The 16,220-nt window shown below is 40.4% G+C and overlaps 1 protein-coding gene across 2 annotated transcripts in view; it reads left to right on the top strand.

The window, feature by feature from the left end:
• Shrm (Shroom) overlaps positions 1-16,220 on the top strand; it is a 69,409-nt gene that overhangs the window by 8,772 nt on the left and 44,417 nt on the right. Inside the window, exons 1-2 of one of the 2 annotated variants that reach the window (XM_064687655.1) lie at positions 1,058-1,150; positions 10,453-11,015. In XM_064687655.1, the coding sequence (XP_064543725.1) occupies positions 10,611-11,015 (405 nt within the window). In that variant the 5' untranslated portion in view covers positions 1,058-1,150; positions 10,453-10,610. Of the gene's footprint in view, positions 1-1,057; positions 1,151-10,452; positions 11,016-16,220 lie in introns of those variants that run through there. The other variant, XM_064687658.1, reaches the window with a different exon arrangement.

Raw genomic sequence — 16,220 nt, 5'->3', positions numbered from 1 at the left:
GCAACGTTGGTGGTCGCTCTTCTTCTCCTTCATTTGCTTTTGCTTAATTGGAAGAGACTTGCGCTGAAAATCAAAAGTGCCAACAGCAACAACAACAAACGGCAACAAACGGCAACAATAAGAAGAAGAAGCACATAAATCAACTTTGAAGTGCAGCGACGCAGCAGCAGCAGCAGCAGCTCAGCCTCAGCTCGGCCTTGCTTATCAACGTTTCCTTCATTTTGCGCTGCCGCTTCTCGCTGCGTTTCTTTTTGTTTTAGTCTTTACTTTCTTTGTTTGCCTTTTGTCCGCACGAATTTTGGCTAAGTGCAGCCGTCGCCGCTATTGCTGTCGCTGTTGCCGCTGCCAGCGTCGCAGTCGCCGCAACAGGTTCTCGTTGTCGTGCTTGTTCTTGTTGTTCTTTAGCAAGAACTGGACGCATAGCACGCGCAACAGGTTCTGTCCAATGCCTGATTAAGTGGCGAGCGAGCGGGCGAATGCTTGACTGCCAGTGCATGTGTGTACGTGTGCTTGTGTGTGTGTGTGCATGTGAAGGTGCCTCTCTCGCACACTCTCAGCAGCTCTAAACATACGCACACATAGACGCGCGCTGTTGCAGGCGCGCTCACTGACAGCTGAGATATACTGAGTAACTTTCAATAAAAATACCTGTTTTTGTTGCTATTGCTATTGCTATTGGTTTGCTCTGCTCTCTGCAGGCCTCTATGATAAGACTGACCCCCATTAGAAAACGTTTTTACCAAATGGAATTGCCACTCATGTCCAGCATATTGAGAGCAGCGTTCAAATTTCCACTGGGGTTTTTGACAGCCAGCGCAGGTAAAGCAGACTTAAGATTGCGGCTCTGTGTACGTTTGTGTATGTGTTGCTACTCACGCGCGCTCTCTCACTCTCTTTCTCGTGCGCTGCTTGTGGTTTGCGTGGCCGAAGAAAAACATTTTCGCAATTGCCGCTGCGAGAGCGTGTCTCAGTGTGCATGTGTAGGTGTTGGACTCTGACTCTGACTAGCCGCTGCTGCCGTGAGCTTTGCCTGATCGTGCCTCTGTCTCCAGTGTCAGTCCACTTTTGGCTCTCGTATCGTGCAGTTAGCAAGCAAAAAAGTACATGCCGCGTTCATTGGCCGCGCGTTACGTGTCTGTGTGTCTAGCTGGTGTGTATGCATGCCTGTGTGTCTGAGCGCACGATGCAATTAATTCAATGAAAATTAATATAAGAAAAAATTAATTTTCGATTCTCTGTTTACATTCGGTTCAATAATTGACGACAACTCTTAAGCAGCCAGCTTGTGTGCTGTTACATGAGCGTGTGTGTGTGTGCGAGTGTGTGACTGTGTGTAAAGTGAAGCAGCGGCGACCATCACGCGTCGCGCTAGCAAACAAAAGTGCAACAACAAAAACAACAACAACTGCAAGAGCGGCCGCAACACGAAACGGCATATTAAGCACAAAAGCGCGGCGTGTAAAATGTGCCTGAAAAATTACAAAATTCAGCAAAAATAAACAAAACATATGAAAAGAAAATAAAAAATTTAATAATTGTATAATAATAAAAAAAAGAGTGCAGCACAGCCTTCAACGTTCACATTTCTTCCGCTTACAACAAAACTGCTTTTGCTGATTCTTCTGCTGCTTCTTCTTCGCCTTCATCTAGCGGGTGGCAAGAAGCTTCTGCTTGTGCTGCTGCTGTGGCTGCTGCTGCTGCTTCTTCTTCTTCTTCGCCAACTCCATCTTGTGCTTTGAGGCCAACAAGTTTTGCACAAGCTATGTTTTTTGTTGTTGTTGAGCGCCGCAGCCACCCTCCCCGTCGCGTCGCACCCTCCCCTCGCACAATCAACATTTTCCTAAGGCAGACCAGTTTTTGGCGGCTGCATTTTGCCATTTTCCGCGCTTCAACTGCAACTCCAAGCAGAAGAGGCAGCGGCCGAGGCGGAGCACTGGCTGAGAGCAGCTGCTGCTGCTGCTGCTGCCGCCGCCCCATTGGCAGTTGCACTTGGGAAAACTCTTCCCAGCCATATAAAGCATACACATATTTGCACACAGCCCCATAACAAAGGCGGCCAGTACGTGTTTTGGATTATTTTAATTGGCGCCAGACGCGAGACATGTTCAGGAAAACAAAACAAAAAAAGAAAACATAACCAAGAAACAGCAGAAGCCGTAGAAGAAGCATCCAAAGTGATGCACACTGAAAATTATTTGCTTGGGGTCAGTTTTTTTTTTAGTCAACGCAGAGCTTGAATGGACCAAAAACATGTAGAGCTGATAAAACGCCAACAAAAGTCAACAAAGAAGTCGATGACATAACGAGTGTAAGAGGTGTAAAAATCAGAGCTGAACTAGCGGCAGGTGGGTGGTACTAGGTAATAGAACTCTGGATAGAACATGTGCCATGGGACGCAAACGATATATGGCTAAAACACAAAATCAGTTGCCAAGTCTGGGCTGAAATACGAATCTTCCGACATGATGCCAAAACTATACAATAATAAGTAAAAGTACATAAATCCAATTCGAATGATAACGAGATGTAGATATAGGTAGAAATATATATAGGTAGATATAGGTAGAAATACAAAATAGAGAATTGATTGACTTTCATATAAATATCAACATTGTAGAATCATTTAGCATATACATATGTAGGTCTTCAAGAAAGCTAGGCAAGAAATAAGTCCAAATAATTAAGCAAAAAAGTCGCTTTATATTAACTTAAATAATTGGATCTTTTATATAGAAAGACGATTCATCCTATTTTAACTTTTAGTCTCTGAATGAAATCATAATTTTCTTATATTTATTGAATTAAATATAACATCTTACTCGAAACCTTTTCTTGTATGTCCCTTGTTATTAGGGAAAAAGTACTTATTTATGCAGAACTTGGAATATCGGCTGCTTTATTTATTTGCGCTCCCATCAAAATTGGAGCTATTTACGATCTATTTAAACCCGGAACACGTGCCACGCACTTAATCTTCATTTCCACAAAACCTGATAAACTCTTTAAATTTTGTGGAATTTGTGGATTCCCGAGTTGGAAAATTTACATGTAGCTTAACAGAGTAACAGAGAGCAACAACAGAAAGTATTGCGCCGATTTCAGTTGCTGATAACGTCTGATAAAAAATACTTACAACATCAATGTAAATTCCCCCATCAACAAAAAGTGAGTGGCATTAGGGCGCTGCCTGGCATACAGTTGCCACGTAATGGGGCATTGAAATAGGAATCGAAATTCGAAGTTACGGACTTATCAACTGTCACAGAGAAAGGCGGGTGGCAGACCTAGCAGCAGCAACAAATACTACAAAAGAATATCAGAGCAAACATGTTTGCTTTAGTGTGCGTGTGTGTGTGTGTGTGTGTGATGTTGGGGGTGGGCGTGACAGGCCGGAGGGGGGTTTGCTTGGTTGCCGATGGGTTCAATACACTGCGACGCGGCATTCAGACGCGCTCCAAAAATGTGTGCGTGAGCGATTGATTGAATTATAAATGAAGCTACAACAGACGATCGGCGATTCAATTAAAAGCAACAACATTATTGCATGCAGCGACCTTGCCGTGCATCTGTATCTGACGGATTGCGTACAGTGAAAACTCCGGCAACGGACAGCAATTCTTCAAGTCCCAAACTGTTTGCTTACTTTCGCACTTCAAAATAGAATATCAGCAACAAAAACCTGCAACAGTCGAGGACTTTTATTTCTTTACTTCTCCAAGGAATACGTGAATGTTTTTCGACAAACCCCTCTAGAGAGCTTTTACTGTGCATTTGTATCTGACGGATTGTGTATCTGTCAGGCATCATTGGCAACCAGTTTTCTTCTTTTTGTTTTTGCTGCGTGCGTATGGAGCAAAGGCGCTCTTTTATCTTATCATCCAGCGCAGAGACTGGCTAAGTCGAATTTTAATCTTATCTGTCAGAACTAAGTAGTGCAAACAGCAGAAATAACAAACGAACATCAACGGCAATTCAAGTATTTCGAGTGCGTTTCTCTTCCTCGCGTTGTCATTGTAAATTGTTCAGATATTAAAAACAAAAACAAAAACCAAAAAAAAAAAACATCGCTTGTTGATTTCCTTAAAAGCACATATTGTTCACAAGTTTAAGGTAATTTTCCCGAAAACCAGAAAATAACAATGGATATAAAAACATTTTTAACAAATTGCGCACAACATTTCTGCCCTAAATGACTGAACAGTTAAGCAAATAGCAAACAGACAGTTGAACACACCGAATTACGGAGAGCTGCAAAACTTCCGAAGAAATAACAACATCATCATGAATTTCCTATTACTCGTGGATCTGTAGCACCTGCTGGGCTTGCCGCGAGATTTCAAGCAGTCTGTGAAAACTGTAAAGTGGGAAAACTATTTACGAAAAGATATGGAATCCCTTTTAAGGTTTTGGGTCCAACGATTCACTATATTTACCTTGGATTTATTCCAATCCTTATAAAGAACTGCTGGGTTTATAGTTGAATCTCTTTCTTTAAGGTTAACGTTTAACTAGTCTTTCAATATTTTGCTTGGATATGTTCCTATATTCATAAACTCCATAAATGTAAGGTAAATGGTCTTTTGTATCGTTGGGTGTACAGCAGCTGCTGGGCTTAAAGTTAAATCAGAACAGATTGTAAAACTGTAAAGTAGGGAAACTATTTTATTAATCGATATATTTTCTTTCTTTCTTTATCGTTATATGTCCAATGTTTAGCAAATATATTAGATTCTTAGAACCTATTAGATCAATTTAAGTTGGATTTGCTGCAGTTCTCATAAACTCTTTAAGAGTTGGGAAAATTATTGTTGTATATCGTTGAATGTGCAGTAATTGCTGGGTTTCCAGTAAAATCCGAACAGATTGTAAAATTGATAAGTAGGGAAATTATTTAATTGATCCGCATTCTTTCCTTCTTTAAGGCTACGTGTCCAACTTTAAAGTAATCTGTCGATATTTAACTTGGATTTATTTCAATCTTCATAAACTCTTTAAATGCTGGGCAAATTATTGTTGTATATCGTTGGGTGTGAAGCACTTTGCAGTTAAATCTGAACAGACTGTAAAATTGTAAAGTAGGGAAACTATTTTAAAGACTACTAATACTTCTTAAGAATTAAATTTGAGGTTTTAGGACCGGGAGATAACTGATCTATTAATGATTGTCGTGGATTTATTCAAGTCTAATAATAATAAGACGTATTTTATATATCAATGATTAGGTACTTCAAATGGATGTCAATCTTTCTTAGAAAACTCAATCACAAGGGCCTCAAATGTGTTGTTCTCCTACTGTAACTTATCCCAATATTGCTTGATTGTAAAGTTCAAAAGCCCCAAATTAGATGTCAAGTTATCAATTGATCTACATATATTTAATTATATTCGTTTGTTTTATTCTTTTAGATGAAACCCATTTAAAGAGCTCAAATTCCGCAACATTTTATTTTAGCTTTTGATAAGATACAAAGTTTTTAGTCGCACGTAATCTGTTTTTGGCTAATTTGATGAGCTGCTTGATAAATAAATACATAAATAAATAAATAATTATTTTAGCTTATAGATATATCAAGTGTTGGTCTACTTATAGAACAGTTTTTCAACTTGGTCGAGATATAATTGTTGAAATATTGTTCACACATGTGGCTGGCATATATACATACTTATATGGCCACTTGGTCATAAGTATTCTCTAACTAGTTCTCATTGTGATTATTAAATATTTCAAAAAAATGCACTCCTCTCATGTCTCGCCGGCCGCTCTGTCTCGCTCTTTTCCTCTTCTTTCTTTTTTACTCCCGTTACGTTGCACGTTTTACAATTTGTATTTGCTTTGCCAAAGTGCTTGGAATGTGCTGTGCAAATATTTGTGGCACATAGATACACACACCTACTAAATATTTAGTGAGTGTGTGTTGGGGTCTCTTTTCTTTTTTGTTTTTGTGTTTTATTTTTGGTCCACGCTCGGCTCAGGTGATAAGCAAAACGCGACGACCTTGCGACAACGACCTTCACATCCTGCCCGCTGCGCTGCGCTGCCCGCTCCTCGAGGCGGAAGTAAATCGCGAGAACAATGCGCAACTGCTGCGGGCGTATCCGAAAAATAACGTATCTGAAATCTAAACTCGAGCGCGCTAGGTAGCTAAAACTAAAGCCCAAGCGGAGGCTGAGATACAAACTGAGGCTGAGGCTGAGGCTGTTGACAGGGCCTGCAAAAACCGTAGAGACCAAAATGAGCTGAGGTTTTGCGGCCTCTTGTGGCAATGAGGATGAATAATGCCAGGCAACAAGGCGAAGCATGCATGTGTGTGTGTGTGTGTGTGTGTGTGCGGGTGTTGTTGCTGCTACCAAGAAGCGCGCTTGGGAATCTCATAGCCATTTTTTGCGCTGTTTTTTTTTTTTATTTTCGCTGCAAGCGAAGCGCGGCGAGCACTAAAGAAGACGTTGAACTTGCCACAAGCGCTGCCTGCAATTGCAATTGCACTGCAACAATTGTTGTTTGTTGTTGGGAGCCCTTTTTGCTCGAATATTGTTGTTGTTGTTGTTGCTGCTGCTGCTGCTTTTTGCGGAAATCCAGCGAACGAATTAAATTTAATTGTAAATTTATGCGTCTTGTTGTTGTTGTTGCTGTTGCTGTTCGCCCTGTGTGAATGTCTCAGCGCCATGCGATCTTCACCTTTGTCAGCTGCTGCGCGCTACCTGTGAGAATTGACAAAAATTATAATGAATCGCGCAGCAAGAGCTACAACGGGGCCAAAACCTTGCAGCTAAATGCAAACACACAGCTCACAGAGCTCAGGTAAAAGCTAATCACAACATAAGCGGGCAGGTAAAACAGTTTCATTCATGTTGTTGCAGTTCTTATTGTTGTTGTTGCTGCTGTTGTTGTTGTTGTCAAGCACTTTGTTACGCTTGTTAGTAGCTGACACTACGGCAATTTGAGCGGAATTTATGACAGTCACAGTTCAGGGACAGCTATGAATATCTTTATCTGGCAACTCAATCTCTGACAACTCTTATTTTTTTTTTTGCAAGCGGCTACAACCCTGGTGCGGCGGCATAGCTGAAAAATCTACTGCTGATAAGCCTTAGAAATGACACGGGTGCTAATACCACAAAGTCGGGTACTTAAGTGCTTATGAGAAATCTCTGAGCTGCTGTGAAAATATAATTTCACGCAGGCTTCCCAGTGCACAAAACTGTTTAAAGCAAATCTCGATATATTCAAAAGTTCTCTGAATATGAAAACAATTTACAAAATATGAAACATTTCTTATGCAATTGTTTATAAATCAAATGAATATTATAATTTTGTTGGCTTTGTGCTGCAAAAAAGTCTGATTTTCTGTGTGAAAGATCATTTCTGTCATCAGGTAGTTTTTTTTTGGAGAATAAACGAATTATGAACTGCAAGTCGTGTTGAACATCTTTTATGGAATTATGAACAGCAAAATTATGTTTAATTTATACAATTTGTTTCCGGTTCTCAGTTTAACTCGGAATTTAGCAAGCATCTCAATATTCGACAACTGTTTTTTTTGGTATCTTTAAATTTAACCTACATATTTGTGAACCTATAAAAATATTCAGATATTACTTAATGTGGGGATATTCAATTTCTTAATATTTTAAGTGATCGCATTTTGATCGTTTTTATATCAAATGAATATTATATATTTAGTCTCTGTGTTGCAGAAAAACTTTTCTGTCTGAAAGATCATTTCTTTCATCTGGCAGTTTATTTCAGAATAAGAATTATTTTTATTTATCTCACGTCGTGTAGAACATATTTTATGGAATTGTGAACAGTATAATAAGTGTTTAATTTAAACAATTAATTTCCGGCTCTCTTCTTTTTTTCTACATATTTGTGAACCTATAAAAATATTCCATCCGTCCAAAACTTATTACCTATAAGAGCTAGAGACTTGAAGTTTTAAACGTAGGTCCTCATTTCGAGTTTATTTCCGATATGCGATAACTTTCCAAGAAATCGATAAAAATCGATATAGAATTCCCAATTTTGAGAAAATCTCTAAGGTTTTAAGAGCTGGAGTTATGAAATTTGATATGTAACTTCTATAATAGTATATCAGATCAAATATCTTTAATTGAGGACCTATCATCGGGAACTCTCGACTAGGGGACTCTTACTTATTTATTTTATATTTAATCGGATTTGTTAGGATTTTGAGCTAATGCTTAGTCACTTTATCTTAAAACTGCGATCATTTGACACCCAAATTAATTTTCTAAAGAGTTATTTGTTATTTGTGCCAAAGGCATCAGCATAAAACTAACAAATTTAAATCGATCTGCTACAAATTCCGCTTGGAGAGATTGAGAATCTTAATTGTGAATAATAGAGACATGATCTCTATCACACAGCTGGTTCTTGATTCCCACAATAAATACCATAAAGCAGGCACATATTTTAAATCAATCTATTATAAAATTTCCTGTTTAGGATCAACAATCTTTAAAGCCAACACATAGACACAGGTATAAGAGATGCCTGGAAAGTGATCGTTCGTTTCAGTCATCTATGTAACACACACGTCGACGTCGTCGTCGTCGTCGTCGTCGTCGTCGTCTGATTAGTGCCGCAGCCTGTTTTTGACCTCGCTTGTGTGGAATTTATTGGACTACCGATATTCATAAGCAGTCTATACCATATAAACCCGTTCGCTTGGGTGTGACGCTTGACGTGGGGTGGCACAGGGCGGGGGCCGCCGGCATGGTCTGTTGTGGTCTGTCTGTCGTCTTGCAGCTGGGAACTGGGTGCTCTGTGCCCATTTCGCTGGCGCCAGTGTTTAGCCATGTTTTTCCGCATTTTTAACGCTAAAACTGTCATTTTGCATTTCGCATGTGTCGATGTGTTGGCCAAAAGCCGCACAGCCCAGCAAAAGTGTCTAATTTCGCTTTTAGCGCAATAAAAACAACAAAAAAACAAAATTAATAAAAAATGAGCGAGACAAGCAACAACAATAACAAGCTGTCGACAATGTTGTCGTCTAGTGCCCAAAAAATCGGCTCGATTAGAGCTCGAAAATGGCCAGCGGCTGCGTCCGTTGCGTGGCAGAAGTTCCGCTCAGCTCCTTGGGGCCATAATTAACGTATTTCTTAGCTGCTGCTCTTTTTTCTTTTTGTATGTTTGTTGTTATTGTTGTTATTGTCTGTTTTGGGCAGCAGCTTTCACACAGCAACGCCGCTGGGCACAAAACTGGCGACAGGAGCAGTTGCAGTTGCAGCCTGCGATTGCAATGTCATTGCACTTACTGCACAGTCAGGCAGGCTAGCTGGCTGGCTGGCTGGCTGGCTGGCTAGCAGGCAGTTAGCCAGGCTAACAGGCAGCCAGGCACTCGTATGTCGCAGATTTATCTGCGCCGTCTCGTACTTTGCCCCCTCAAACTGGCTTCCTTCTTGGCCATCTATTTAGGCCCAGTCGCAGGCCGCGAGCCTAGCTTAGCCCAGCCTAGCCTGACTTGACTTGGTCCCGGCTTTTCTGGCTGCAGTTTTGTCAACGGTGCCTTAGAATCCAGTTTTTGTAGTATTGACAATATTTGCCGTCTCGCTGGCAGCATATATTTGCCCGTGGTTCCAGTTCTTGGGCGCCCGCTAACGCAGCCTCATAATTATGCATTAAACACTTGAGGTTTACGGTGCAGTTGCTCGGGCATTAATGGACAGCAATTTGCATAGAAACCATACGCAAGATGGGCGCCCATTTGACATGGACAGCCAAATGACCAGGTTGACATTTGCCAAAGGTAAGCGCAGGTTGGTAGCAGAAGGCGTGGACGGGGATGGGGGAGGGGGGAGGGATTGTTGCATTGGTAGACGGAACTGCTGCGATGCGTGGGCAACGAAACGTAACCGAAATGCAGTCGGCAAACAAATCGCATTTGAAAAAATATATACATATATGTATAAGAAACTTGTTTATTGGCTTAGCTGGCAACAGGGGAACAGGAAGGGGGAGGTGTGTGGAGAGGGTTGCTCTGTCTGTCAGCAGCTGCCCTCTTGGGTCAATGTTATGTAAACCTGGTTCACTTTTCACACAAATGCATCACAGCAAATACATAATAAGCGGCGGCCGCATATTACACAAAAACCCAAATAACTCAGCAACAGCAGCAACAGCAGCAACAATAAATAACTTGGCCAAAGCAATCGATTCAATTTGTTGCCCCTCTTTCGCTCTCGCTAGCTGTTTGGCCAGCTCTTGGGCTGCATTCCAGAGATGCGCAACGGCCAACGATAAGAAAAAGTGCAACAGCAACAGCAGCAGCAAAAAAAAAATGTGTCGCCAGACGAAATGAGAAATAATAATTTAACAAATACTACAAAGTAAAAAGTGAAATGTGTCTTGCATAATGTTTTTGATTTGTGTGCCATTATATATATTTATATTTTTTTTTTATTTTGTTGAATCGCGTGATCTTTTCTTAGAGTCGCCAAAATGCTGGCAACAAGGTGTTAAAACAATTTCAACATTCACATAATAATCATAATAGTAATAATCGCTGCAACAAAAAAAAAATACAACAAAAAAAAACACCAAACGAGACGCAACGAAAACTTCCAAAATCCCAGCAGCAATTACTTAAATGAAAATGCGAAATCATAAAGAAAACGGAAATCATCAGCAGAGCTCAGCCACGACGACAGCAGCAACAGCAGCAGCAACAACAACAACAACTGCGTCGGCGATGGCAACAGCAACCGCGACGGCGACGGCGACGTCGACGGCGACAATGCCACTGGAGAACTGCAAAATGGACAACGCCAATGGCAACGGCCACAACAGCAATGGGCAAACGGACAAACTGTCTGTGTCCAAGCTGCTGCTGCCCGCACTCAAGAACGGCCCAAAGGATGCAATTCAGGCGCAGTCACAGTCACAGTCACAGTCGCAGTCGCAGCGACGGCAACAGCAATTCACGCCCCTCTCCGTATCGGATGCGGCGAGCAATGCCAGCTTCAGTTCCGCATCAGTCGCCGGCTCCATACAGGTAAGCTATCCAAAAACTCAGCTCAAACTTCAACCTAAAACTCACATTGAAGGAACACAAAGATAAAAAACTTTTAAGAATTCTCTAGTCCATGTGCTAGACTAATCTGATACCCTATAGTTGTTTGCTGACTTCATTTAGTTATTTTTAATACTCTACTATTTTCTTGAAAAGACGTGCTGCAAAATTCTGTTATCGGTTGATGCAAGTTCATTTCAGTACTCAGAAAATACAAAATGAGATCATTTCGAAAATTTTTTTTGTTTATTAATAAAAGGGAAGTCCAGGTTTACGAATCGAATCTTAAGGGGAGGCATTGCTTAGAACCCTGAACCGAACAGTATTCTTGGCTTTGCAGTCTTAATATAAAAACTTATATCAAATGAAAATGAAAAATGTTAACAATTCGATTTAATTACCGTTATGCTTATATAAAAGACATTCGATACAGGTGGGGACTATTGACTATTAGAACTATCGAGTCGGAACAACTGGCATGAATTGATATTTAAAACTTTAGCATGTTGGCCGTTCTTCAGCCTCTTGTTGATGAAGGAAAAAAAAAAATTAAGTATGTAGTATGATTCCGCTGCTTATGCAGAAGTATCGATAGTACCGTTTTTATCTTTGCAAACTATCGATAATTGAAACTAGTTAAACTATCGTTATGCAAATAATCAAAAACTGACGATAGTGAACGGTTCGTCGAGCAACTGTCAACAATTTAGTTGTCCCATTGGCATTGTATTAGTGTGTCAACACATTTTATTTATTAAAAGAATATATATATATAGTCTGGCATGCCCATTTCCAGTCGAAAAACTACAGGGTATTACCAACGAATAAAAGTTTGCCAACCGGTTTAACGCTGCCGGCTCTTCTCGCTGTGTCTGGGTCTGTTTCTGTTTCTGTTTCGGCTTTTTATTATTCTTGTTAATAAATCCTCAAAGCGCGCAGAATTCCAATCGCACTGGCGCTGACTCACTCTGGCCCACAGTTCCAGTCTCCGTTCTCCGGTCTACGGTCTGAGCCGCAGAAAAAGTGAAGGCTTAAACAAACAGAAATTTAACTTTGATCGTCGTCGATGTCGATTTACATGGCCGGCAAAAAAAAATACAAATAAAATAAAAAAATAAAAGACGGAGAAAAAAATGTGCACAGCAAGCGGAAAATAAATTTATAAAAATTGGATTTTTTGTTTTTTCTTCTTTTGTTTTGGCCCACGCACAGTGGGTCGGAATTTTTGAGGCACGGCCTGCAGTGACACCGCTGCAGGTTCCTAATTGAATTATGAGGTTGACCTCCATTTGCGTGTTGCTTAACCCGATGCTCGGTTTTCGTTTTCGAAATCACGATACTGTGTCACTCAGGCGACAAAACGGTACTCTTGTTTTTTTTTTGTCTTGTCTTGGCAGGGGGTGTGGGGGCTGTTCCAAGTGGATCATCGAAAGGTGGCCATAAAATGCGGTTTATTCGCATGTCTCATGCACAGGATCTGACAGCGGGTTATTAACTGGCAGCCCGACAATGAATGAAAACGTGGATATCTTGTTTTTGTTTTTTGTTTTGGCTTCGGGTTGTCATGTCTTGTCCATGGATGGTTACTTTCTTTAATGATTCGAATACTTTTTTTTTTTTTTTTTTTAATTTTATTATTTTCTAAATTTTTATTTATTGTATCGAAAATTACGTAAAGTATCTATCGTAGATATCTTGGTTTGTTTTTTCCTGATCCCAAAATAGTATTTTTCATATTAAGAAGTCTGTCAAAAAGATTGGGTAAACTTAGTTTTTGTTAATGGATTTTCTTAGTGTATATAGGAATATTAAGTGTTAATAATTGTTGTGTGGTTTTTTCTGTTGAGTAATTATTTAACATGCAGGATATATAGAACTTACATTGTAAATTCAAAAATACCATATAATATTTAGTATGTTTTAGTAATAGTTCTTTGCTTTTTGGTATATTGCGGTATTTGTCTTATATGTTCGAGTACTTTATGTATAATTTTTAAACATTTGTTCGCTCTTTTGCTTCTATAAGATGATATCATCTGTAAGAACTGTAAAACCTTTTTCTTTTTTTTAGCTAAAATAATATTTATTTTTAGAAATTCGATTATTACGAACATTTTTAAGTTTCTATAGAATTAATTTCTTCCCTGTTGCCTACCACGACTTCTCTCTCGCACACAGAGCACCGGCTGTAGGCCCCAGCCCGGCTCAGTTCCATTTGCTATAGTTTTATATGCCCGTCACCCATTAACCTTAACTGAATTACAAGTTTATAGTCAAGCCGCGGACGCGGTGGCATCATCGTAATGATCATTATGGATATCATCATCACGATCGATGGCACAATGAAAATGGATTGCTTTTGCTTCTAAATGCAAAATAATTTACCAAATTAACGGTACCATTATCAACAGCGACGATCCGATCAATCAAAGTGAATCCGATCAATTAAATGTTGCCTCCAAGCGTTGCACGAAGAGACGACAGATGGAGAGAGAGGGAGAGATGGAGAGAGAGAGAGCACAAAGAAAATGGGTTATGAACAAACAACAGAGCAGAATGGAAACATAAGAGAATAGAACAGAATTGAAATAAACTCAAAAGCTGCAGAGAGAAACGCGGCGAGGTGAATGTCTATCGGGTTTGTTGGGGCATTCGAACTATGTGAATTGGAACAGTTACGACCTTATCAGTGTGCAATAGACATAACCTCAAAACGACAGCTGTTCTTCTTCTTCTTCTTATGGTTTCTTTTTATCTTCTCCTGCTTTTGGGGCATATATTGAGCGCTTGACTTCGTTGATTAATCATCGTCTTTTGCATGTTGCGAACTGTGCACAAGTCCTCGGGCGCTCAGCTGGCCTAAACTGTAAGGGGGGGGGAGAGGGGGGAGGGCGTGTGTGGGGCGCTGCGACGTTTTATCGATCGTCATCGATACTCGCCGCCCGATTGCCGATTGCCGATTGGCAGGTTATTGAACCGCTCAGCGCCGCGGGTTTATATTTTTTTTATACTTACAATACGTATGCTTGAGTATTTGTAACATTTTTCTATACATTTATTTTTTTCTATCATTTTTTTTTTGTGGCATTCTGTGAGCAAACGCTAATTGCTGTATGGCCGTGCCCCATGCCGTTGCGGCGCATGCTTTAGTTCCAGTTATTAGAGAAGACTCCATCTGCCATAGCCACATCCATTGATGGTGGTCCACGCGGGCAGGCTGGGAGGCTGGGAGGCAGGCAGTTATAGCCCATCTGCATCTCTCTCTCTCTCTCTCTTGGCTTGGCTTAGAACAAGTTTTGGGGCGATTTTTGCATCGATTAGGCGCATTCCAAGCGTCGCCTTCTTTGTGGGCGTGGCCAGCAGACGACTGCAAGCCTTAGCTATTTATAGGCTGCAATCAAATTAATTGCAGCCACGCCCACTTGCAGCACTGACAAAAACCAACTGTAATGAAGCCCAAGTTGACGAAGGTCGCTTGGCTTTTGTTTCGTTTTTTTATTTTTTCTTCATCATTTTTTTCTATGTGGTTTTTGTTTGCTTTCAGATGAATGCGCAGATTTCCACAGAAACAAATGCATATACACAACATACAAATATACATAGATACAAAATATTTTGGTTTTAGATGTAAGAGTTGCGCGAGCTGCCGCTTTTAATGTATTTAGCTTTGTTTTTGTATTTGTGTTTTTTCTTTCTGTCGAATCAGCCAAAACACTTGACGCGCTGCATTGGAATTTGTTTTTTCATTTCATTTCATTTAGCCCTTCATGATGTAAAGTTCAAGTGGTCAGCGTGAAGCATTTGGTATGTGGAGCTGTGGAGCTGTGGAGCTGCTGTAGCTGTTGCAGCCAGACTTTGATCTGAGTTGGCCAAGCCGGCGTGTTAGCCATGGCTCTTAATTGCTGCTTCATTTCCGTGAACTGTCCACTGTTCGCTTTCGTTTTGCCCACGGAAATGAACACATATTTTGCCAAAGAGATCAACAAACAGTTCCCGAGATCTCAGCTAAGCTCAGCTCAGCTCTCCATTGTTGCGCAATTAGGGCGGCGTCAAGCTAACGCCTCCTTTTGAATACCCTGTAAACGGAAAGGGGGCTGCTCAACTATTAAGTTTCAGTATACTATTCAAATAGCATTTGGGGCTTTCTTATTTGATTATCCTTACAAAACGACATAGAAATATTGCATACATATGTATTTTTTGTTCTATTTTTATTCGACTTTACTCCTTTAGTTTAATTTTTTGACAAGTTTCTTTAGAGACAATGAGTATGCTGTATATTTTCTTAAAGTATAATTTTATTGCTGTTCTTAGAACTTTTTATATTAATAAAGAAAACACATGTAATGACTGTCACTATTTAGATCGGGCAGATGCTTATAATTCTCAAACAGTTTAAGCGTAAATAGGTTGACTTATATTAGTTGACAAGCACTTTGCTTTGCTGCCTGCCCATATGTAAAGGTTTTTCTTGCTGCTCAAGAATATATATATATTGAATTATCTTATATTTATGACGTTTCTTCACAGCTATTTAGGGTATTTTGTGCGCATTGTTCTAGTGTGTTTTGCGTGTTTCTTTCCTTCATTTGCTGTTTCATTTTCATTTCCAATGCTCGAGCACAAAACTCTTAACGCTCATTAGTTTTCTAAGTTTGCCGTCGAACTCGTTTCTCACACACGACGCGCGGCGGCCTCTCTGCAATTAATTAATGCCAACAGGCCAACAGAAATACCAACAACAACAGCAGCAACAACAAGAACAGCAACAATGCCGCCAGTCAGCGCTAAATTCTAGCCAGATTCCAGCTAAATTGTTTGCGCTGTCTTTGAACTCGCGCCGCCTGAATAAAGTCCCGGAGAAGCTGCAGCTTAGCTCTCTTGGCTGTTGTTAGCCTGTAGTTGGCCAACCGTCAATGCTTTGCATTTTTTCAACAGAAATTATAACAAATAATTGCAACGCTCACAATATGCACGAGGGGAGGGGGGGCATAAAGGGGACCGCGCTTGACAGGCGACAGGTGCAAGAGTTTCACCTTTTGCATTGTTTAAGGCCAACAGCGCAGCGGGCGCGACAGCTCCCAGGCCTGCACTGTGGCCATGGCCATGGGCATATTGGGCATTTCTTTATGAGCTTTTGGCTTGTTAATTAATTAACAGGCCAGGTGAAAATGCATTTTGGCCAAG

The sequence above is a fragment of the Drosophila montana genome, unplaced genomic scaffold (assembly GCF_035044405.1).
Source record: "Drosophila montana isolate Dmon_TW-CO22-7 unplaced genomic scaffold, ASM3504440v1 contig_3200_1, whole genome shotgun sequence".
Taxonomy (NCBI): domain Eukaryota; kingdom Metazoa; phylum Arthropoda; class Insecta; order Diptera; family Drosophilidae; genus Drosophila; species Drosophila montana.
Note: the sequence above shows the minus strand (reverse complement) of the source record. Positions and strands in the feature narration are given on the sequence as shown.